The sequence below is a fragment of the Myxocyprinus asiaticus genome, chromosome 10, assembly GCF_019703515.2.
Source record: "Myxocyprinus asiaticus isolate MX2 ecotype Aquarium Trade chromosome 10, UBuf_Myxa_2, whole genome shotgun sequence".
Lineage (NCBI taxonomy): Eukaryota > Metazoa > Chordata > Actinopteri > Cypriniformes > Catostomidae > Myxocyprinus > Myxocyprinus asiaticus.
Genome location: NC_059353.1, coordinates 21300500 through 21327039, shown reverse-complemented (window position 1 = coordinate 21327039; position 26540 = coordinate 21300500). Strand labels below are relative to the sequence as shown.

The 26540-nt window shown below is 37.5% G+C and overlaps 1 protein-coding gene across 14 annotated transcripts in view; it reads left to right on the top strand.

Annotated features, from left to right (window-relative positions):
* Nucleotides 1-26540, top strand: part of lmo7a (LIM domain 7a) — a 74468-nt gene that overhangs the window by 5224 nt on the left and 42704 nt on the right. For all 14 annotated transcript variants that reach the window (XM_051708353.1, XM_051708352.1, XM_051708356.1 and 11 more), the window contains exons 2-4: nucleotides 2841-2911; nucleotides 6013-6082; nucleotides 20562-20668. In XM_051708353.1, coding sequence (XP_051564313.1) covers nucleotides 2841-2911; nucleotides 6013-6082; nucleotides 20562-20668 — 248 coding nt within the window. The remainder of the gene's footprint in view (nucleotides 1-2840; nucleotides 2912-6012; nucleotides 6083-20561; nucleotides 20669-26540) is intronic.

Genomic DNA, 26540 nt, shown 5'->3' with positions numbered 1-26540 from the left:
CATCTAAGGTATAATTTACCAACCAAACAAAGTTTTGATTATGTACAATAGAGTTTGTACATTCAGATAATGTTTCACCCACAGATGTTCGTTGTATGTCTTCAGCAGGTAAATGAGGGTAATCTGATTTAGAGGTCAGATTTTTAATTGTAATAATTTGATTTACCACTTCTAATTGTAATTGAAAATAATGTAAATCATTTGATTTTGGTAGGTTGTTTGTTTACCTTGCTTTGTATTCTTGTATGTTTTGAACTCATACGTTTTGAAACATCTATGTATTCCTGACAGTTATTTTTAGCCTAAAATTTCCACAGAAATTAATGTTGAGAGTTTTCTCACAATATTCCTTCACAATATTCCTTCACATTCAATGGACCCTGCTTGGGCAAAGGGTTTAAAGCACTTTGGCATAATTAACAATGTGCAGCATTCCATGTGTCCCAACAACTTGGAATGCATCATTGCTCCTTTATGAATGAACAATAGCTTTGTGCAAATTTGCAGATTGGAATTTAAATTTGACTGTGTGTGATTTACTGACATTTAAATAGTTGGATTTTTCAAGCTTTTTTATGTAGCTTAAAGGGATAGTTTATCCAAAAATGAAAATTCTCTCATCTTTTACTCACCGCCATGCCATCCCAGAGGTTTATGATTGTCTTTCTTCTGCAGAACACAAACGAACATTTTTACAAGAATATTTAATATCTGTAGGTCCATACAATGTAAGTAAATGGTGACCAAAATTTTGAAGCTCAAAAAAGCATATAAAGGCAGCATAAAAGTAATCCATATGATTCAAGTGGTTAAATCCATATCTTCAGAAGTGATTTGATAGGTGTTGGTGAGAAACAGATAAATATTTAAGTCCTTTTTTAGTATTAATCTCCACTTTCACATTTTTCTTTTGTTTTTGGCGATTCGCATTGTTTGTGCATATCGCCGCCACCTGGGCAGGGAGGAGAATTTATAGTAAAAAATGAATTAAATTTGTATCTGATTCTCACCCACACCTATCATATCGCTTCTGAATATTTGTATTTAACCACTGGAGTTGTGTGGATTGCTTTTATGCTGCCAATATGTGCTTTTTGGAGATTTAAAGTTCTGGTCACCATTTATTTGCATTGAATGGATTTACAGAGGGTCTGCTATTCCTTTAATAAGAAGATTATCTTCATTCCCCCCCATATTATATATTTTTTAATATGTATTATAGCCATCCATTACAAAACATTATTGACATTACAATGACAGGAACAGCAGGGGTCAGGATTTCATTGAACTGTGATGTTTACTGCACCATGTTGTGTGAAATGTGCCCCATCTGATCAACTTCTTCTCTGTTCACACTCCATAGTAGTGAGTGGTTGTAACGGTTGCATTAATTCACATGAAGGGATTATTTGCCCCTTTATCCCATAACCCCCCCCCCCCCCTTTTTTTTTTTTTTTTTTTTTTTTTTTTGGCAAAATAATACTTTTGACTGTTTTGTCTTAATTTGAGTGTTATGTGACTGTTAAGACTGTTAGTTATGTGTAGTTTTGAAAGGCTTTGATAAGTTTGATGCTGAATATAATTTACTGAGAGTTTACATGGATGTTAAGCAGGGGTGAGGTGCTGAAAAGTAAACCGTAAATTTGAGCTTTAAAATTATTTTTGGGCAAGAACAGGTCACACCTTTTTTGGAATTCCAAAAAGGCTTGACTGAAAGTCCTGCTGAAATTATCTACCTTTAGTTTGTAATTTGAAGTGTAACTTGATCTTTTGAGAAAACCATATTATTTGTCTACACATCAATAATACCAAAATGTTCCCATTATTTTTGGTGTTCTTTAGTTAAGCAGACATTGAAAGTTTCCTTTGAAGCCCTGTTTCTGACATAAAGAGAACAATAGAGGACAGGCATATTGTGGTTCAGATCTCACAGTCAGTACTGTTCTCATCCAGTGTCCTTTTACATGTTAGGCACACCACGCCCTCTGAATACATGGCCATCCTTCAGAAGCATGCCAAATAAGCAGCTTGAGTGTTATTTAAAAAAACAGACTTGATGTTATCTATAATTGGCTGCACTTTATTTACATCTCTAAATTTTGTATCTTGTACATATTTGGTTGTTTTTCAACCCTAATCGTATACCTCTGAACTCAGAAAAACATTGTTTTTGTGTAACAGATTAGATTTTGTAGACATGAAATTGTTTTTTATGACATTATTGTCTGCAGTGGTCTAAACATTTAGACAAGATGATGTCTTGTACCAGTTCCAGTGGCTTATTATAAACATAAAGCTCTTTAAGATGAGTTATTATCATTACATTGTCTCATGGAAGCTAAATAAAAACAATTGCCTGTTTTTATGTGGGCGCTTAAAACTTGAAAATTGAAAACATTTGCATTCTGTTAAAAGGGCTTTGCTCGTTGCTGTTATATGAGGTGTGGACTAACAGCGCTTGCATAGTAACGGCATACTCTGAGGGTATAAATGCAACATTAATGGTTCCCTGTGTGCGAGCAACAACAATGGGCTGCCTGCCTTCTGTATCCAGCAGGAGTTGCTTGAGATCATTGGAAAGGCATGAAGCTTGTGTGCAAAACTGTGACATTCCTCCAGATGCTCTCGTTCTTTTTGGTTTGGCCGCTGGGCTTCTGCCCTGAATGCTGAATAACCCAAGATTCTCCAATAGAGACTGTGCTGTTGTGCTTGGTGTGCTAGTCATTTGGACTTGCAGCTTGGAAGAATAACTTTACTTACTTTCCCTCTCCTCTCCCTGCACATACCACCTTCCCTCTCACTGGTTTCTGGTGCTTCCTGTGTTTGTCTCGTTCTTGCAGGCAGTTACTAAGAAGAAGTTTGGGAGCAGTACTTTCCGGAGTTCTCTGGAGAATGGAGTTCTGTTGTGTGAGTAAGTAAGACTGTTTGTACTACTACTTTTCTAGATTTTATTTTGATTTTCTTGTTCTTAGAGTGTTTTATATATATTATAATTTAAGGAAGTATTGTAAGCTCAGTCCTCAATTGCTTACAAGGTAAAAATCGTTTTTTGTGTTTTTGGCATAACTTATTATTGTGGACCGAAACAATATTCAGCCCACCTGAATTACCATGCTAGTTCACACAGGTTTATGTTGGTTAGTCCTGGTTTGGTGCTGGTCGTGCTGGTGGATCAGCATCACCATGAGAAATTGCTTGTCAGCCAGCATAGACTTGGTGAAGCTGGTTGACAAAGCTGTACTGCTGGTTAAGCTAGTTAAGAAGTCTGGTTGGAACACCAGCAATCCAGACCAGCATCCATAACACAACTTATGCTGAGTGTGGCTGAAATGTGACGTAATATGTAATTATGTAATTATATAAATGTGCAAGTTAACATTAACTGAACTTTTCCGTTTGTAATTAGCATCTCAAGTCAGCTGCATGCCATTTAGGGAGCATTATGTCATGCAGCTATATATTTAAAAACGTAATTTGTATCCCGTCACATTCAGACTTGTTTGTTCTGTACTGTCCCAGGAAGTATTAGTAAGACTCACTGGGGAAAACAACACGGATGGCAGAGCATTTAAAAGGACAGCTGTGATGAGGTGATCCATAGTGCCACTGCCAGCTAGCAGGCTTCAGAAACCTGAGCAGGGCAGAGTGCAAACAGGGAGAGGCAGCATTCGGGCCTCTTCTACAGTAGCAGTGCTTTGCTGTTTATATAGAGAGAGCGTTGGGTCAGTGGGCTGGGTGCAAGCTCAGTGATTTCAGGCCATTTGTGAACCTGACTGGATGATTCTAGGACAGTGCGTGGGCTGCAGCACCACTAGCCTGACACACTGGTGTCAGTTCAGTGACTCAGCACACTAATTAATTACCCCAGTCCAGTGCAGAATCTCAACGTCCATCTCTTGTTCTCCCATGCTGCTTACATGCAGTGAGAGCTGAGCCATTAGCTTTGTTTTCACATGAACAAGCAAAGGCACACATTACCTGAGGATACTGCCACTCTGGAACTCACATTTAAACAAAGACTACTGTGAAACTACCGCCGGGGCCAAAACAGCTAAGTTTTGCTGAAGGAGTGTACAAATAATTCAAGTGTGAACAGATCTCTCAGTATTGTTGTGCAGGATTCACATTTGTCTTTTACACTTAGTGTCTGGTTGATTAAAGGAAAATTAAAATCCTCTAATCATTTACTCACCCTCATGACATCCCAGATGTGTATGACTTTCTTTCTTCTGCAGAACACAAACAAAGATTTTTAGAAGAATATCTGGGATGAATTTTCATTTTGGGGTGAACTATCACTTTAACAAATGATGTCCAGAAGTGCAAATTGTTAAGATGACTATGAGTTTTAGAAAGTCGTTTTCTTTAAAGGTCATATGTATAAAATCACAAGCACTTACATGAGATGAAGACTCCAGTCATATAAGTTACTTTAAAAAAGCTGTTTTATTCTACATGCAGATGGTCCCCTCATGGGGGCTGCCATGTTAGGATCACGTGACCAGCCGAATACTACTCACTTAATCTCAGTAACCCCAATGTTATTGGACACTTTCACTCATGGATTAAATGTCATGGCTGACTGTGAATAGTGAATTATAATGGCATCGGCAACTGAAAACTATTGTGTTTGAATGATTCTGCCTCCATGCCTGTAAAAAATGAAATAGTATTTTATCCAGCTTATGGGGGTTTTTGAGTCACAGAAACTCAATGTAAATTACTTTGCATCTATATAAAAACACATGTTAGACCAACAATTGTCCCCTAAATGTTGTCCCAACTAGTCAAACAGAGTTGTCTGAATGAACTGTTTCATGTTGAACAGTGTTGCTGATGTGTGAGTTCCCATCATGCATTGCAACATGAATAAATTATGTGGTTAGTGTTTTAGGCTTGTTCCTTGCTGTTTGCTGACTTTATGTGTTTTATTGTTGCTGCTGTTTTTATTTTTATTTTGGCACTGTTGGCACTGTTAGTTAATAGTTGTGTGGTGATGTTAGGAGCCCATCTTGTAACTTAATGAGGTTTGTTGACTGTCACCGTTATTGAGGTCTATTGTGTGTTTACATCAAACAGTTGTTCATACTGCCTTGCCTCGCAAGACATGCCTCTCTCTTCAAAGGTAAAGATTGCTGGTAACATCATTTAATAGTCATTTAAATGGTGAAAAAATTAAAGTTCTCACATTGTGAATTGTCAGTTGGCTGAACTAGAAATTAGTAGTTCTCTCAACAAGAATTTTTGCATTTAGTGAACAAATTCACATTGACTAAGCAAATAAATGTTACTGAGGACAGTTATTCAAACGTTTTTGAGAGAACCCAAAAATCTTACTGCCTCATGTTGCGTTGAATTTAAGTTTGCTCAATTATTCTTTTTTTTACAGTGTATGTTTCAGTGTAATTCCAAGACAACTGCCATATAGACCAGCACAACATAAAAATCAAAAACACTGAGTGCACCTTTAACACAAGCATTTCTCATAGTGTGTTTAAAAGACTTAAACAGAATCTATGTGCCTCCGCTGTGATTTAAAAAGAGACAAATTTCATGCTTTTAATGATTTTGAAACCTTCCTATCTATCTTTAACAGACATGACAGCTCTGTTATTTCCTTAGGAGTAATTATACAGTACTAGATGTCAGATAATTAAAACGTGAATGTCTGCCTCTCCCTTTATTACACATAAACAAGACAGTCAGAAATCAAGTATTGCACATCAGTCCCACCCATTTTCACATCAGCTGCTCACCATTGACTTGGCACGTCACTGTTTCTGTATGGGTATCTCTCCAAACCAGTTTTTCACACAAAACTAGACTTATTTTCAAAGAAGCCATCATGTGATGCCTGTGTATGTTTCCACAGTGAATTATTTTTTATGGCATTAGATGATTCTGTAAACTCAAGCCAGATGGCCAAAATTAAATGAAGCCTTAAACAGTAAACCGGAGGCAAATTTTGATTGTTTGTGTTGACTTTTGTTCTTTTTTCCCCTCTCTTTTTAGTCTGATCAACAAGATCAAGCCTGGCTTCATTAAGAAACTAAACAGGCTATCCACACCTATTGCTGGCTTGGTAAGCTGTTTTCTTTTATTGCTCTTTGATGTGCATACATTAACAGTTCTGCAGAATTGAGCTGTAGTATTCCACCTTGACTAAGACCATGTGTTTTCTGTAACCTAAACTATTAATTAGAAGTTCAAATTATTTACTAAATGGCTGACATGTAATTATGTATTTGGAGTGATTTGCGTTGAGTTAATAATTTAATTTGACCTGGTATTCAATAGGAGTCACATGCTTTAGTGAAAACTCTCACCAAGTGTCCATCTTTTCTTACAGAAAACATTGCAATTCTTGCATTATGAGCATGCACAAGGGTAGCTGGAGCATGTGGGGTTAAAGGGTTAGTCATAATTTATTCATCCTCATGTTGTTCCAATCTCTTTGTTTTCTACATGCATGGAACACCAAAATAGGTGTTACTGTAGGCAAACAGCTTTAGTTACCATTCACTTTTATATGGAAAAAAGATGTAATGTAAGTGAATAGTGACTGAGGCTGTCAGGCCCTTAAATTCTCCATTTTGTGTTCCAAGGAAGTCATATGGGTTTGGAACGACATGCGAGTGAGTGAATGATGACAGAATTTACATTTTTGGGTGAACTAATGCTTTAACACAGACACATGCATAAACATACACATTTTTAGTTCTTGTTAGTTCAAGAGCCAAGACAAGTGGCCTATGGGCTTGAATTAAACCATGCATTTATCATGCTTTTTGGCCTAATCTATGCAAAACATGTAAGCTCATTTATATACCATTGCCCTTTGGTATTTGGTTACTCAGGTAAGCCTGGATAAGCATCTCCATGTCCAACAGCATCACAGAGGTTTTTCCATAAAATAGTTCCAACCCTGAAACCCACCGAGTATAAACTCACAAGTGAGGGCTTAAATGGCAATGGCTAAGCAAAGGCATGCAAAGAAAAACACACAGTTTGGACTATATTAATGTTTGCTAAATGTAGTGGAGATTGTAAAGTTTGTCCATAAAAGAACCATCACTGAGCTCCTAGCAACCGGTAAAAAAAAATATATATATATATATATAACACAAATTCCAAAAGAACATAATGGCCTCTATTCAACTATGTTTGTGACTGATGAAATCTCTTTTTTTCCACAGAACGAAAAGTTCGTTCAAGACTCTGAAATCTTCCAAGTACAATTGTTATTCCTTGTGGCTGATTAGCTCTATTAAAGGAATAGTTCCTCGAAAAATGTATATTCTGTCATTATTTACTCACCCTAATGTCATTCAAAACCCGTATTCTTATGTGGAACACAAAAGGAAAAACAAATATGAATATCCCAGTCCGTCTTAATACAATGGCAGTTGATCGTGACTCACTTTAAAGCTTAAAAAAGCACCGAAAAGTATCTTAAAAGCAGTCCATGCGGCACATGCATTATTGTTTTTGCTGCCTAATCAGTTAATGGTTTAAATGACACCGTTTTTGAATGAAACTCTTAAGGAATCAAATCAAATCAAATCAAATCAAATCACTTTATTGTCACACAGCCATATACACAATCTTCTTGGGTGCAGTTCCGATCAACATAGCAGTCGTGACAGTGATGAGACAGTACCAATTTACAATAACATCAAATTAACACAACACAATTTAAACATCTGTTATACATAATTACACTCAACTTAAAACATCACATTAACACAACACAATTTAAACATCTGTTATACACATAATTACACTCAACTTAAAACATCACATTAACACAACACAATTTAAACATCTGTTATACACATAATTACACTCAACAATATACAAATAATAACATACACTGTACAGTATACAATATGCTGTTTTTGTTTTTTACTATATAGATACTATATAGATACACATTATTCAATAAAAATTAAAAAATAAAAATATATAAAAAAGTGTATATATATATATATATATATATATATATATATGTACAGTATTGTACTGTATTGACATTCAGGCTGTCGGTTGATAGTCAGTTGTTAAGAGAGACATAATATAATAACAGTAATATAATTTATGACAGTCCGGTGTGAGATAAAAGAGGAATAAAGTGCAGGGCTGATGTATTTTGATCGTGGGAGATCAAGAGTTCAGAAGTCTGATTGCTTGGGGGAAGAAGCTGTCATGGAGTCAGCTGGTGCGTGTCCTGATGCTGCGATACCGCCTACCTGATGGTAGCAGTGAGAACAGCCCATGGCTCGGGTGGCTGGAGTCTCTGATGATCCTCCGAGCTTTTTTCACACACCGCCTTGTATATATTTCCTGGAGGGAGGGAAGCTCACCTCCGATGATGTGTTTGGCAGTTCACACCACCCTTTGCAGTGCTTTTTGTGCTATTGCCGTACCAAGCGGAGATGCAGCCAGTCATGATGCTCTCCACAGTGCAGGTGTAGAACCGTGTGAGGATGTGGCGGTTCATTCCAAACTTCCTCAGCCGTCTCAGGATGAAGAGGCGCTGATGAGCCTTCTTCACAACGACTTCAGTGTGGACGGACAATGTGAGTTCCTCAGTGATGTGGACACCCAGGAACTTGAAGCTGCTGACTCTCTCCACTGGTGCTCCATTGAGGGTGATGGGACTGTGTTCTCTGTCTTTTCTTCTGAAGTCCACCACAAGCTCCTTTGTCTTACTGACATTGAGGGAGAGGTTGTGCTCCTGACACCAGTGTGTCAGAGTGTGCACCTCCTCTCTGTTTCATCATTGTCAGTGATCAGACCTACCACCGTCGTGTCATCAGCAAACTTAATGATGGCATTGGAGTTATGTGTTGCCACACAGTCATGTGTGTACAGGGAATACAGTAGTGGGCTGAGAACACAGCCCTGCGGGGCTCCAGTGTTGAGGGTCAGTGATGAGGAGATGTTGCTGCCTATTCTAACCACCTGGCGTCTGCTTGACAGGAAGTCCAGGATCCAGCTGCACAGCGAGCTGTTTAAGTCCAGAGCCCGGAGTTTCTCATCTAGCTTGGAGGGCGCTATGGTGTTGAATGCTGAGCTGTAGTCTACAAACAACATTCTCACATAAGTGTTCTTTTTTTCCAGGTGGGAGAGAGCAGTGTGTATTGTAGATGCAATGGCATCATCAGTGGAGCGGTTGTTGCGGTATGCAAACTGCAGCGGGTCAAGATTGAGTGGTAATACAGAGCAGATGTAATCTCTGATTAGTCTCTCAAAACATTTGCTGATGATGGGGGTCAGAGCAACAGGACGCCAGTCATTTAAACACGTTTTTTTGTGTTTCTGGTCTCTGAACAGTTTTAAAAGCACCTTATTTCATCCTACCTCATTATACAGCTTCTGTAAGCAGCATTTTCCCGTTTTTGGATGCAGCCTGTGTCTTCGGGTTACGGTTTTAGACTGGGCGTGCGAGCCTTGGGGAGCTGTGTCCTGAAGCCGATGTAAGAGTAGAGACAAGGTGGTCAGAATACCACGCAGCACATGCTTAACTCATCGGACTACGTGTTGAAAATGTACTAAAAACCTATTTATCAACACAATCTTTTACAATAAAGTAGTGGCGTGCGCAGACCTTAGCAGGTACATGGGCGGGAGGATAAAAAAGGGCACAGATCAGTTAATGGTTTAAGTTATATTTTTATGAGTAGTAACTATATATATTTAACTAATTTATTTGCCTTTTGAATATTTAAGCATTTTTCTTGTATTATACAGTATACATAATTTTTCCATTTTTCTCTTTATCACAAATAATAGCCTATTCTGTTATATTACTCACAAAAAGCACAGTGTTATTACACTTGTTTTTTTATTTATTTATTCAGACATCTGTGATTATCCCATGTTTTGGACATGTGTCAAACCATGGGATTTTTAAGTACATTGGAGTACCATGACAGTATCATGAAATATGTATATAGTAATCATTCAGTAGCATGGTGTTACCCTGGTAGGGATAATGTTTTTCTTGTCTCTTCACTCTTTTTACTTTCTCTCATCTCTGCTCCCTCACTTTATCATTTAATCTCTGCTGCTTCCACTCTGACCTTATCATTCTCTTTATATAACTTTCACTTCTTATATTACTTTCTCTTGTTTTCTTTCAATATTCATATAATATTATTTTACTGTATTCTGTCATTAATATTTAGGACATTACAGCAATAAAATGGCAGAACCATGATACAATAATGGTGTCAAGATATGGTACTATTGTTTTGAATGGTTATCTTGGTTGTCTACTTGTCCAAAAATGGTAATACTATTTTTCTGAAAGTTATTAGTCTAATGTCTCATTAGTTTAAACCCGAGGTTCTTAACATTTCTCAGCCCAGGACCCAAATTAGAAATTTTGTGTTTACCTCGGACCCACACTTCCAAAACTATATTTATAGCCTATACTTTAAAGGAATATTCCGGGTTCAATACAAGTTAAGCTAAATCGACAGCATTTGTGGCATAATATTGATTACCACAAAAATAAATTTTGACTCGTTCCTCTTTTTCTTTAAAAAAAATCAAGTGAATGGGGACAATTTTTGGAGGGTTTAAACACAGAAATATGAAGCTTATAATTGTATAAAAGCACTTTCATTCATTCTTCTGTTAAAATTACAGTCGTTTTAGTGTTTGTTGACATTACATCTTCCTGGAAACAAAGTTGTAAAATTGGCTATAACTTTACACAGAAAAGGTTTGCAAGTGATCTTATCACACTAAAATTATGTTTACACACCTATCCTTTATGTCTTGTGGTTATACTTTTGAAAAAGTATTTTAGTGTAAAAAAATTGGCCCCCCATTTACTTCCATTGTATGTGTCTCACTGTAACCTCAATTTTTATTTTTAAAGAAATAAAATGAACAAGTCAAAATTCATTTTTGTGGTAATCAACATTATGCCACAAATGCTTTTGATTGAGCTTAACTTGTATTGAACCCAGAACATTCCTTTAATTGATTAACTTTTTTATTACTAAAGCAATTGTGATATAGACAGACTCTTACAGAAATAATTATCCTTTCACAGACTAAAAAAAGTCAAGCATGCACACTCTCAAACTGTAGAAATAAAGGACAAAATGCGTTGATATTGATAGAAATAATTGCATCCAGTGTGAACTGTGGAAAGCATCATATTTACCCCTACAAACATGTACCATGACAAGCATAGTTCTGCCAGAAATACCATAGTTACTACAGGTATTTTAATAATAATAATAAATATAGCAGCAATACAGCAATTGGCAGTCAAGCCAATTATCGGCAGCATGAGCAGCGAAAGAAGCATCGTGACACATTTTAAGTTAGAATTCTGATGAATGCAGTAGGAGTTAAAGATAAAAAAAAAACAAACATCTATGGCCATGTTTCTCAGGATACACTACTATTCTATTTGTGTGTACTAGTTGCACATTAAAATCTCTATCATCGGCAGAACAAAAGTGCTTGCTCTTTTGGCTATTAGTACATTGATAAAGAGCAATTCAAGGTTGTGCAGAGGGTGTTAAGTGCAACATTGCACACTATACATTATTTTGTGTATTCTCAAGCACTTTGTAGGATTTTTTTGGAAAAAATTGGAAAAGTCAGTTTTTACATCCATAGAGTTATGTACAATACATTTAGACATCTATGCAATATTTAGTTTAATCCAATAAAAAAAAAAAGAAAAAGTTTTGATTATCTCCATGACACTAACTTAATTGAAAACAATTTGTCTAATTGATTGAAATATTTCAAGCAAGCACATTTAGCCATTGTTTATTACAGGGCATCCAGAATTCACAATGACCCACCCCCCCACCCAGGGCAAGGTCCTAAAATATTTTCATTTTACAAAGCAAATGCAACAGCCTTAATTCCTCTTTGGTATTTTTTATACATTTGTTACTTTCAAATTTGTTTGTGAAACAATTCTAAACAACAAAAATCTATTTGCTAATATTTTCAGGCATTGTCTGCAAATAATCAGCAGATTTCAATTTCATGTTGATTGGACAAATGTTATAGGAGTAATAGCAACTACAAAACATTTACATAAAATCAAATCATGGCCAACCATGGTATCATTGTTCTCTGCATGACCCACACAATCTAACAAGTCCGGTCTCACAAAAATGCAAACATACAGCCTCAAGTCCATTTTGGTGTGCTCCGTGTCAAATTTGTTGATGATTGGCCAATGGCTGCCATGTTTCTCAATATATGCAACTGTCCTTATGATCAATGATGGCAACTCCCACAAAGACACTGAATGCAAAGACACTGCATGCAAATTTTGAAATGAATCGGACCAATATTTCTATATTTAGAGCCACTTTCATATTGTTCCCTGGTATAGTGCCACCAAATTGCCAAACCCCACAACTTTCTGTGTGTTCTCAGTTTGAGCCCTTATATAAGTGTCAAGTTTGGTGAAAATATCTCATTTTACTTAAGTAAGAGTTATATCAATTTACGTAAAAAGCAGAGACCACTTTTAAAATTCATCAGCCTGTTTTTGGCATTTATGAGCAAAATTTTGCCATGTTCTCTTTTATCTTAAGAAATGTACACATTTTTTTAGACTAATTTGTGTCTTGATAATTTTTTATTAATTATTTACTACTGGTTTCGTTCCGATTGGACGAATGGCTTTGAAGCAATTCGCTAAAGTAGTTTCTGAACTATTTTCAAAGTGGCAACAGGTCATAAGGTGAACCATAGCAAATATGGTATCGTTGTGCTCGGCAAGTCCTCCTGAACTTAACGAGACCAGTCCTGTGAAAATAGACAAATGCCACTAAAAGTTATAAGCTCACAAATTTAAAAAATGTTACATTTTTTACCCACTAGGTGGTGCCAGACCCAAACTTCTCAGGCACCTTCAGGACATGGTCCTGATGACACATACAAAGTTTTGTAACGATACGCCAATGCGTTCATAAAATACAGCATTTTGCAACAAAATTCAAAATGGCCGATGCCCAAAATGGCCGACATGGGAAATTTGGGTATCATTTGAGTCTGAATGTTTCACTGAATCTAAAGAGACCAGTTTTATCATTTTTGGCCAAAGCGTTCAAGAGTCATAAGCCAAAATAGCCGTTTTTGCTATCTCCTGACCAGTAGGGACAGTGTGGCGAAACACTGCAGGTGACCTCAAGGCATGATGGCGATGACGCATACCAAGTTTTGTCACAATCCGTCAAAGTGATGCGGAGATACAGCATGAAGTCCATTTTTGGCGTGCTCGCTATCAACTTCGTGAAGCCATTGCTCAGGAACGATTTCAAACATCGAAAAAAAAGTGATAACTTTTGTGTAGCTCTATCTCACGATTGCTTTAAAACAATTTTGTTGGAAATCGGACAAAAATTGTAGGAGGAGTAGCGAAAAAATGTGTTTCCTTAAAATTCAAAATGGCGGAAAATCTAGTCAGGCGGAAATCGAAACCAAGGTATGCAGTCGATTCGGAGTGAGCTCAGGAATCAATTTTGTCTCTAGGACATACAGTTCAAAAGTTATTAGTGTAAACATGAGTGGAAATTTTACCTGTTGGTGATGCTAAAGGGTTTGAATTACAGACTTGAATTAAAGACAAATTTGCTGTGGTGTCAGTTCAGACTGTCCTCTAGCTGTGTGCAAAATTTCATAACTTTCCTGTGAACAGTTCTATAGGCTGCCATAGACTCCCATGGCAGAAGAAGAAGAATTTCAGGACTTGACTCTTAATAATAAGAACACTAACGATTACAATAGGGGTCTTCGCCCTTTCAGGGCTTGACCCCTAATAAAAAAATATTTAAAAAAAATAAAAGATAAACAAAACTGGTGGGAACTTTTAGTCAGGAAAAGAGATGCTTTTTGCTCTTTCTGATACTTTGTCATCTTTCTGTTTGGTGGGTGTGCATGGTAACCACGGTGTTTTGATGATGTCAAGTGGAGTGATCCGTTGGTCAACTTCACACCTGACCGCACCTCCATCACATGATATTGGGTGAGAGAGTGAGTCTATCAAATGATACTGTGGAAAATAGCCGAAAAACAGTCCCGGCCAGCGCAACAGCGTGGAAGAGAGTTCTGAACAGATTTGCTCTTGGCAATCTCAGTTACTCAGTTAAAGGAAATAATGAAACATATACTGAAATATGTTGCGACCCATAGTTTAGAAACGCTGGTTTAAACAAAAACCAAACTGGCTTTAGCTGAATCAGACAGCTCCTTTATGACAGTATTCTATAAAAGACGAACTGAAATGTTATCACTAAAAGCAACACGATCTCTCCCATTATAATTAATAAAGCTGTCTACACTGTCTATTATTCTTTGGATGAACTTACAACACAATACATAGAGTGGAGTGGACTTTTTATTTGACCACGACACTTCGATGTTTGGGGGCGAATTCCAAACTGCATTTTTGCTCCCTTGAAGGGCACTGCTGCGGGAAGTGGACGCCGCTCGAAAGAAGCTAATTACAAATGAAAGTGAGAAAATTAAACTTTCCTCAAAGGGCCCTTACACAAGACAGTTGGCGAAGGATACATTCACACAGGAATGCCATGTTTCCTTCAGAGTACCAATTTCAAGGGCTCTTCACTCACTTTGAAGTGAGAAGGGCATAGGGAGGATCACCTGCGATTAGAATCCGCCCTCAATCTGCTGTAGCGCGCACATTAAAGGCACCTCTGCTTAATTTTCTTCAATACGCCCATGATTTACAAAGAAATCTCCTAATTACACATTATTGTGAGATTATGATGTGATTTTAATTTTTGTTTAACTATTTTAATTTAAATATTAAAATGTCTCCCCTTTTCTGGAAGTCCAAAAGGGCACTTTTAGATTTGTGAACGAAAGGGGCAGGGGCTTTAGTCCCTGTGGTGGGAAAGGGCCTATTGTATTGAGACGGACCGGGATATTCATTAAATTTTTTTCCCTTTGTGTTTAACATGATGGTGAGTAAATTTTGACGATTTTTGGATAAACTACAGTATCCTTTTAAACAATTTCATTTTAATACAGAGGTTTTACATTTTGTTAAATTAAGGCTTATTAGAGCAAGAGCAGAAATCTTTGGTTTTGTGGACTATGTAGTGACTCTGGCTTTGGATTGCTAAACTCTATTCAGGGTTTGGCTTTTGCTGATCTTTGGATCAGTTTCCCATAGTTGCGCACTCCGTATTCCATCAAACCCAGAGCCGTGGTTTACCCTTGTGTTTCTCTGGATAGTTGATCCTGCTTTTAACAATCTGAAGAGAGGAACCATACACTTGTGTGGCACATTGGTCGGCCACACTAGAAAAGTCATTCTAGCAGGGCTTTGCCCTGAGGTTTAGCAGAAACATGACTCTGTAGAGCGCAGCCCTTCATAAACCCCCTATAATTGAGTTGGATGGATATTTTTGAAACAAGTCTAACCACAATGAATGGAGAATTGGCAGAACAGATTATTTAAATAGATTTTTCCATAGGCCACCAGGTTTGTTTGCTTTTAAAAGTGTGTATTTAAAATTGTATATTTTATTATTTAGCTTTATTATGACCATAATGTTACATTCTTTTATTTAATGACATACCCTTATTCACATTAATAATTTACTGAAAAATAAATTTCTTTTTCAAATGAGAACTTGACTGTTCTATACATTGCCGATACATTTTATAATACAGTTTTGAGAATTTACATTAACATAGATAGTATACCACAGATTACATGAAAGCATATCACCAGTGATGTCTGTGCAGTAATTTTAAGCCATTTATCCAAATTCCTAAATCAGAACCAATCAACTATCCAACAGAGTGCAAAAAACGTTTAAAGTGTTTTATGATCTAACTGGAGGCTTGATAGTTTTGTCAGAGGATTGTAAAAGCTGGCTGAGTGCAGCATTCATTTCAGGATTATGTGAATTTAACTGTAAAGTTAGAGATTCTTTCAGCATCATTATCTCTACATAATTTGGTCTATAGGATGAATTCTAAAATGACATAACTGTTGCTAATGGATACTTAAAGTAGCTTAAGTGTATTAAAGGGATCTCCTCTATGGGACTAGTTTGACCTGAAGAAGAGGTTCAGGATATATAATTACGGATACTATTTCTTTGCAAAAGTGACTTATCCAATCCATTTTTACTTTATTAAATACTTTTTATAATAACGATTACTCTCTTTCTAAATTATTTACACACATGATATGGATTAATATATACTGCATGGCCAAAAAAAAAGTTGCATACTCTAATATTTTGTTGGACCGCTTTTAGCTTTGATTATGGTGCGCATTCGTCGTGGCATTGTTTCAAAAACCTTATGCAACGTCACAACGTTTATTTCCGTCCAGAGTTGCATTCATTTTTGGCCGAGATCTTGTATTGATGATGGGTGAGTCAAATCACTCCGTAAAGTCTTCTCCAGCACATCCCAAAGACTATCAATGGGGTTAAGGTCTGGACTCTGTGATGGCCAATTCATGAGTGAAAATGATTCCTCATGCTCCCTGAACCACTCTTTCACAATTTGAGCCCGATGAATCTTGGCATTGTCATCCTGGAATATGCCCGTGCCGTCATGGAAGAAAAAATCCATTGATGGGATAACCTGGTCATTCAGTACATTTCAGGTAGTCAGCTGACTTCATTTCATTGCTGCATAATGTTGCTGAGCCTAGACCTGACCAATTGAAGCAACCCCAGATCATAACACTGCCTCCAGAGGCTTGTACAGTGGGCACTATGCATGGTGGGTGCATCGCTTCATGCGCTTTCCTTCTTACTCCGACCCGCCCATCGCTTTGGAATAGGGTAACCTGGACACATCAGACCACATGACCTTTTTCCATTGCTCCACAGTCCAATCTTTATGCTCCCTAGCAAATTGAAATAGGTTTTTTTCCGATTAGCCTCACTAACAAGTGGCTTTCTTGTGGCCACACAGCTGTTTAGTCTCAGTTCTCATCGCATTATGCGTGTGGAAATGCTCTTACTTTCACAATTAAACATAGCCGTGAGTTCTACTGTCGATTTTTTCCGATGTGACTTCATGCGTTTTAGTGATCTTCGACCACATTTCTTCCGCGAAGAAATTAGGGACCTGGGTAGCTCAGCGAGTATTGATGCTGACTACCACCCTGAAGTTGCAAGTTCGAATCCAGGGTGTGCTGAGTGACTCCAGCCAGGTCTTCTAAGCAACCAAATTGGCCCGGTTTCTAGGGAGGGTAGAGTCACATGGGGTAACCTCCTCGTGGTCACGATTAGTGGTTCTCGCTCTCAATGGGGCGCGTGGTAAGTTGTGCATGGATCGCGGAGAGTAGCATGAGCCTCCATGTGCTCGGAGTCTCTGCGGTGTTATGCACAACGAGCCACGTGATAAGATGTGTCGGTTGACTGTCTCAGAAGCGGAGGCAACTGAGACTTGTCCTCCGTCACCCGGATTGAGGTAACCATGACACCACGAGGACCTTCTAAGTAGTGGGAATTGGGCATTCCAAATTGGGAGAAAAGGCGATTTAAAATATATATATATATTTTTTTTTTGAATAGTTCTTGACCCATTTCCAGTGATTTCAGCAACCTGCTTAGCTGTTTTCTTTGCTTGATGCAGGCCAATAATTTTCCCCTTCTGAAACACAGTAACATCTTTTCTATGACCGCGGCACATGTCTTCTGACATGGTTGTTTAAGAAATGAGAAGCTACACACTGCATCAGTTAGGGTTAAAAGAATTAATGCCAGCTGAAACATATTAATCACCGCAATAATGATCCAACCATTGGCTCTTAAGTATCTGCTTATTTAAATCCAAACGGTGACCTTTTTCTTTTTTTTTTTTTTTTTTTTTGCCAGGCAGTGTATCATTTATATATTTTTACTCTGAAAACACTTCGACACTTAGACACTGTCGACAGTTACCATTAAAGAAATATTTCACCTTATAATTATAATTCTTTCATCATTTACTCACCTTTATGCAGTCTTAAACTCTGCATAATGATTTTCTTTCTTCTGCAGAATACAAATGTAGATATTTTGATGGAAATAAGAAGTGTTTTTGTCCATACAATGTAAGTCAATAGGGTCCAACACTTTGAAGCTTGATTACACTTTTTTGTGTTTGACGCATGTGCAGAACACGTGTACAACGTGTGAACATGAGCAGAGCTCTGTGCATGCGTCAAGCGCGAGGAAGTGTAATCGAGCTTCAAATCATGATCATGCCAAGGAGATTGTAGATGTTCTGTCAAGATTTATTGTAAAAGAGGAGTTACATTTTGATCTGTTTCCCACCCAAAACCGATTGTATCGTTTCAGAGGACACATATTGAACAACTCGAGTCGTATGGATTACCTTTATGCTGCCTTTTATGTCCTTTTTGGAGCAAGAAAGTGTTGGATCCTTTTTACTTGCATTATATGAATAAAAACACATCGTATCTCCTTAAAAAAAAAAAAAACAGTCTGCGTTTGTGTTCTGCAGAAGGAAGTTTGAGAGAGCAATTATCAATTTTTGGTGAACTACTACTTTTAGGTTTTTTGAACAAAATAAACAAAGTATACTAATTGCTTAAACAGTTTCTTAGTAACAACCTGGGTAAGACAAGGACACAAAAGTTATAGATCCTGTATCACCTGTATTTGGGATTAAATTACAACCTTTGTGTTGTCTAAAAGCTAAACCTAAAATTAATTAATTTAATCAAGTATTTTGCTGGTGCAAGGTGATATTGCTGTCGTATAGGTACTGTCTGACACATTCCAGCCAGTGATCATGTCACTATCATGAATCTATCGGTGTAAAATTTACACAAATGCTTTGAAAAACATGTCCTTTAGAGGCATTGCAGATCATTTAAATTCCAAGTAAGTAATGATTAAACTTAAGAGCCTGTTTGTTCCCAGTCCATATGTCTATTATCATTGCTACATTGTCACCTGTTCTAAGACATTCAGCAGATATTTGCAAGTAAAGAAAGTGACCCTGCTTAAACATACATTTTCATATCTTAGATATTTCACATACATCTGTGTTAAAGGTCAAGGACACTGATGAAACATGGTTTGAGTGCTTGGTTGAGGAATGGGACAAATAGAGACATCTTAGTGTGAATTGAATTGAATTATATATTTTGTAAACCATGTACACTGGATTTCAGAAATCAGTGTGTGTGTGTGTTCCGTTAGAAAAACTCATTTGTCACCTGTAAATACAGATAAACTAGTGCTTAACGTAAAAAATGAACACATTGACCCCCACCCACAGGGTCAGGGCGCAACCTTTGACCCTGTGCCTCAGGAAAACTTTTAGAAGTTGCATTAGAGAGGAGGCGATTGAGAAATGAAGTCAAACTTAAGAGGTAACTCTTCATTGCCATCTGCTAATAAGCATGTTTGCTGTTTAAATATAGGCCAAAGCACCCCGTGATTATTTCAGAGCAAACCATAAGTGGGGGGATGGGGGAGGGGGAAAGGGTGGGCTGTGCATGAAGTCCAGATGGTCGATCAAAACAAATTGAAACTATGTCATAACACTACTTCAGTGACATGATAGTTTGTATTCAATACAATCTCAAGTTTTCTTAAAGGGGTAGTTCACCCAAAAATGAAAATTCTGTCTTGTTTACCTCCTGTTGTTCCAAATTTGACAGACTTTCTTCCAGGGAACACAAAAGGAGATGTTAGGCAGAATGACAATCTCAGTCACCATTCACTTGCATTGCATCTTTTTGCCATACAATGAAAGTGAATAGTGACTGAGGCTGTCGTTTCCAAACTTTCTGCCTAGCATCTCAGTTTTGTTTTCCACAGAAGAAAGAAAATAATTTGGGTTAGGAACAACAAGAGGATGATTAAGAATTGTTATTTTTGTGTGAACTAGCCCTTTAATATATTAAATTAGCATTTCCTTACCCACACCCTAAGATATTAACAGTTGTTTGGGGGAAATAGTTTGTTGTTTCAGTCACATGGCCTCTGTTTCATGGCAACCTTGTCTCCAAAATAATCCACCGCCCTGAAGATTCCTCAGATAGTTTTCTGAGAGATTGAGTGACAGTTTCTGGGTGTGAAAAGGGAGAGTCCACTTGAGTTATATGTTTGTGTACAAAAGTATGTGTGCACATGTAGGTATGTGTCTGGGTTAGTTACTAGAGTGAGAGGAGCGAGTGTGTGTGTGTGTGTGTGTGTGTGTGTGTGTGTGTGTGTGTTTGCGTTTGTATGACTGACTGCCTTACATATGTGGGGGACGGAGCTGGGGCTTTGGCACTCTCTGTCATGTATTTTGCACCGCCCCAAGGGCAAACTCCTGCTCTCACAGGTAGTGGCACAGGTCTCTTACTGGTATCTGCCTTCATTCTTGGCTTTCAGTCTGTTGTGTCACTCCTTATTTGCCACCTGCCCTCTCTTGTCTCCTCCCACCCCCTGTGAGCTCACAGGACTGTCTGAACTTTGGATGCAGTGATTTCTGGACTGCGTGCGCAAAAGAGTTCTTGTATGATTACTGTCTAACTCATTAGGTGGACACATATTATTTGCCGACAGGACAACCTCAACATCTTCCTAAAAGCCTGTGTCAAGCTTGGACTAAAAGAGGCCCAGCTTTTCCACCCAGGAGACCTGCAAGACTTATCCACACGTGTAACTGTCAAGTAAGTTTTCATTTCCTCAGCTTACAATGCAACAGCAAGTTCTGTAATACGTTTGACCCTTTGCCAGTGTGAAAATAGCTGTGGACATGCGCACGACTGCTGTTTACGGCTCACTGCATGGTCATTTTGGCAGATCTCATTGTCCATGGGTCTCATATCCACATACCTTTGTAAAATAGGCTTGTATTACCAAGCCCTCTGTTTAAATTTAACTGAGCCAGTATTAAAATTGAAGAAATGCAGTAATGTGAACCATGTCATGAAAATTACTGTTTTAAAATAGATTCAGGAAAGTCATGTGGCTCTTGACAACCACACTGTAAAAATGTAACAATTTAACAATGTGCACTGTGTATTTCTAACTGATCTAACCCTTAAAAGTGACTTTTTTGGTGTAATCTAATGCAGTCAGGTTAGAAACATAGAAACATGAATTAGAAAACATAATGTGAATTCAGCCATTAGTTAAGGAAGAGTGATTTCATTGAACAGCTAGTAAATGAAGTAGAGCAGAGGTGAGGAGGTAAGTGGCAATGAAACCATAATGTGATCATAGTAAAACATAAACCCACACTGTCATTGAAACTGAAGCTGAGAATTGGTGTTTATATCTAAATGTGAGATGAGCAGAGATTAAACATTTGTTTTGTTTGCGCAGTTGGTGTTCGATATACGGCACGCAGGTGTTTATGCAGCATAATGCTATATTGTTGTGGTTTCAGTGTTTTGGATCAGCCCATACCTGTGACTTGGGTGGAAAAACATGGCATGTTGAACAACCAGTATTTTCACAGGTGTGTCTTTGGGAGGCAGTGACGTTAAGCTCTGTCAGTCCAGCTCTGACATGTTCATCACCGCAGAAGTACTTTTTGATATTTGGGAACAAAAGCACAAACAGTGCTAGGCTATTATCCTAGTCAAGTCATTTAAGTGACCTAGAACGTTCATATTTCACACAGTGTTTGTATAAAATTCTGAACAGTGTTTTAAAGGGATAGTCATCATTTACTCACCCTCATGTTGTTCCAAACCTGTTTGACTTTCTTCTATTGAACATAAAAAGAGATATTTGACAGAATGTTAGTCTCAGTCACCATTCACTTATAATTGTATGGAAAAAGACTTGATGGAAGTGAATGGTGACTGAGGCAAACACTGACTAATAGGCTTGGGATTGATGCCTTTTTCACGCATCGATAATCTGAACATTTTTCAGATATTAATTGGGCTGCTCGTTGCATAATAGTCTTTGTCTCTTCAAACATATTTCTCATCACAACTTTGGTAAAGTGTGAGTGGCAGGGTTAAAAAGGGGTCGCACACCGGATGCTTCTGGCGGATGACATGGCTTGTTCTAAAATTTAAAAATGTTATTTTCCACAAAGGTACACTCACACCGCCGCTCGCCATTTCCTGAGGCTGCTCAAAATTCTGCAGCGCCACAGAGCGAAACTCGAATAGTTTCCCATTAAATTCGACCCCGATCACTATCAAAGGACAAAGATTATTTACTCTAGCCATCACTGGATGATATACTGTGTGTATATGTATCTTTTCTATTGCCTTCACAATGAATTTTCAGTTACGTCTTTTTGTCAAGTCATTTTTATTTGTATAGCGCCTTTCACAACACACATCGTTTCAAAGCAGTTTTACAGAAGATCATGCATTAACAGAAAATGAAACTGTAATATCTATAAAGTCTTAGAGTCATCATTGTGTAGTTTGATAAAACACGATTGTGAATTGTTTAAAAATAAGTAATTAAATAATAATTGTATTTATAACCCCAGTGAGTAAGCCGAAGGCGACTTTGGCAAGGAACACAAAACTCCATAAGATGTTGGTTAATGGAGAAATATAACCTTGGGAGAAACCAGGCTCATTGTGGGGGCCAGTTCCCCTCTGGCTAACATCATGAATATAATGCCAATATTACTTATGTATAGTGCAAGTCATGGTTTAAAATTATTAAACTAATTAAGTGTTAAGGGTCAGTGTTTAAACAAAGATTTTGTATGAACTGTAAGATTAATGACTAATGTCCATCCTGGATTAACTGCAGAAGTTCACATAGATGCAATTGTCCTTGTTAGTTGGCTGATGAAGGGTTTTGTTGGCAATTAATTGATAGTCTGTGTATTATATTTCAAGAGTGTAGTCCATCAATAGACCGAGGTGATGTAGGCAGAGATCAGTTAGGTGCATCGCAGTTCAACCTGGCCGGTAATTTCAGTGAGGTCTATCCTAAATCCAAGGTTCAGGCAATGGCACATGAAGTATCCCATGTTTTATGGTTGGAGTTGGCATCAGTTCATCCTCTGAAGTCCATCGTAATAGACTGAAGTGATGTTTGGCTGGCACCGGTTGCTATTAGTCATCATCACTCAGCGACACGTAGCAGTGGAGTCCAACACCAAGCAGGAATGGAGCTGGATCCAGCCGGTTCTGGTGACCTCAGGATAGGAGTCCTGAGGTTGAGACAGGGAAACAAATAAAATAATATTAGCATAGATGCCATTACATTTATTGCAGAGTTATAGATCATGATCACTGTTTCTGGTTCCGGCAGACCTAACTAAAGCAGCCTAATTGTGCGTTGAAGGATAAATTAGGTGTATGCCTGGCTAAATAGATGAGTCTTTAGTCTAAATTTAAACTGAGTGAGTGTGCCTGTAACTCAAACAGTGTTAGAGAGACTATTCCATAGTTTAGGAGACAAATATGAAAAGGATCTACCTCCTTTTGTGGATTTTGATATTCTAGGAACTATTAACAGGCCAGAATTTTGCGATCGTAATGAACGTGATGGAATATAGCGTGTCAAAAGGTCACTTAAGTACTGCGGAGCTAGACCATTCAAAGCTTTGTAAGTAGTTAACAGAATTTTAAAATTAATACGAAATTTAACAGGTAGCCAATGTAACGACGATAAAATGAGGCTAATATGATCATATTTCTTGGTTCTAATCAGCACTCTGGCAGCTGCATTTTGAACCAATTGAAGTTTATTTATTGATCTTGCTGGACATCCTCCCAATAATGCATTACAATAATCTAGTCTTGAGGTCATGAACGCATGAATTCGTTTTTCAGTATCAGCAACAGAGAGCATGTGTCGTAATTTAGCAATATTTCTTAGGTGGAAGAATGCTTTTGTGGTTTGACAGCATGAATGAAACCTCTTCAAGGCTACATACAGAGAAATTGCGTAATAATTTCTAATCGTTCAGTTTGCGCAGTTACACCAGTTTCATACACTAACCTGCAAACACATCTACGGCACTTTGTTCATTCTTGAAGAAGTACAAAAACCATCGTGAAGTTTGTGCATGGTGATGACTAGATCCTAATTTAAATGCCGGCTAATGTTAATATATTGATGCCTCAAAAACGTATTGATAAAATAACATGCTGATCAATAATCTAGATATCAATATTTTATGACATACCTACTGCCTAACATTTTCTTTTGTGTTCCACAAAAGAGAGAAAATCATGCAGGTTTGGAACAACATGAGGGTGAGTTAATGAATTTTAATTTTCTATTTCTTAATGTATAATGGACTCCATTTTTGTTCTCTTCCTGATTTTTCTGATAGTTGATCCTTTTGTGAACCACCTCATTTGACTAAGGTGTGTTCAACTCTGGCATGACAAGTCCAGTGCAATATCTTGTTATGTTTTTGATTATTATTGACAGATCTATTCAGTAATTATTCTAATATGTGACATCAAAATGCCCATATTGATAAGACTGCTTTGAATATGGATAGGGAGGGATTCATAATCTTACAAGCAATCCTTTTCCTGTCATTGTTACCTCAGCAGTGACAGGGCCATTATAAGCTCAGCCGTGGGCTGAGATTAAACAAAGCAAGCTTTGCTTCATGACGGTTACCACACCACACCCTCTCTGCCATAGCAACCGTACCGAGACTCTGATTAAACACAGTGTTAATCCACTCCCTTAGGGCTATGATCACTCACTTACTGGCTTTGCTTTTATATGTGTGTGGTGTGTGTTTGGTTGTATGTGAGTGTGAAAGTGAGGATCTTTATGTGTGCACCCTGCTGCATTTGTTTGTCTGCGTCCACTGTCAGGCATTTGTTGAAAGTGTTCCAGTGTTGCTAAAATTAAAATGGAAAGGTCACTTTTTGACACTAGATGAAGTGTAGCAGTGACACGACTCCTGATGGTAACTTTTAAATAGCCTGTTTTCTTTTCTCCTCTGTACTCTTCTGGTGTAGCTTTACATCCATCAGGAATGCGTGCTGGTGTTTACAACAAGAACACTACTGTATCAGCATGTATTTTCTGTTGCGGGTTCCTGATGGCTGTGCAATTTGCATATGCTAACTGTAAGGTGGCCAAGAAATAGACTGCACCTGATCTCCATCAGCTTCATATGGTTGGCACTGTCCAACATTGTTATGTTATAGAGCCTGTTTTTAAAAGTTTGTTAACCATAACCCAGGGTCAGACATTTATAGGTGCTATGGGCAAAAATGCCACTGAAAGTGACAAAATATCCCCGAAATAGAAAATTGGGAGGCGAAAACTGCCACCTGAATTTCTCTACTTCTTATTTGTAAAATCTCATATATATATATATATATATATATATATATATATATATAATTTGTTCTAGGCCTAGATATACACATTGAGTAAAAATAATTTCATGTTCATTTAATTATATTCCGATTGAAAATTGATTTGAATGAATTGATTTAATGGAAGTATTTTACATAAAATGATGAAGTTACATTATATTTTTAATGGTTCGAAAAAATTTCCATGGTCGGAAATTAACTTGAATTGAGAATTTACTGACCATAAATATTTCTTACTGGCAATGAATCTGTATTTTGCATTATTTTTATTAGAAGTATATATTTGTTGCTATTACAGTGGAATTTTGTAGCTATTTTTTTCTTTGTGAACTAGTTACAAACTAGTTGTGCATGTCATTGTGCCACTTGCAACATCATATATGAGAATAGTCATTTCCATCTCTCAGTGTCACAAAACGTGACTGTGATTTTGTTGCTCATACACTCATTGAGAACTTTATTAGGAACACCTGAACACCTACTTATTCATGCGATTATCTAAACAGCCAATCGTGTGACAGCCATGCAATGAATAAAATCATGTAGATACAGGTCAGGAGCTTCAGTTAATGTTCACATCAACCATCAGAATGGGGAAAACAGTATGTTTACTTAGAATGGTCCCAAAAACAAAAAACATCCATTGAGTGAGTGTATTTTTGCTATGGTGGCTCAGCAAGTGCGAGGAATATTCCACATATGTGTCGCCCCTATATAGTTTTGGAGATAAAAAACTTTACATCTGATAATGAGGGTACATTTTCCAATGATGTAAAAGTTTTTAGAAAGCATGTGAGTTGTACCAGATACTTTCTTTTGTAGACGGTTTGTGTGTCTTTGATTTGAATTGCTCAAGTTGCTTACATCTATAAGGGTGAGAATATTATTTTTACAATTTGACTTAAACCATTTCATTGCAGTTCATGATAAAGTCAGGCTAATGACCAAATGGCCAATAAATCTGTTAAATTTACTTGCCAAAGCTAATTGTTACTCACATTTGGTGCTTGGCGAGTGTTTGTTTTATGCCACATTCCTGTTGTAGATTTCTCTCACCAACTTTTAATACAGATTACACTAAACTTTCTGCAATGTGAGGGCACAGTTTGTACGCCACATCAAAGTTCTCAGATCTCTCACACTGATGGGAGAGGTTTACAGCCCTTGTGGAGTTTGATGCCAAATGTCCACAATCACACAGATGGCAACATGAGGAGATACTGCAGTCTGTTGCGAGCAGGCTTGAGATAAGCAA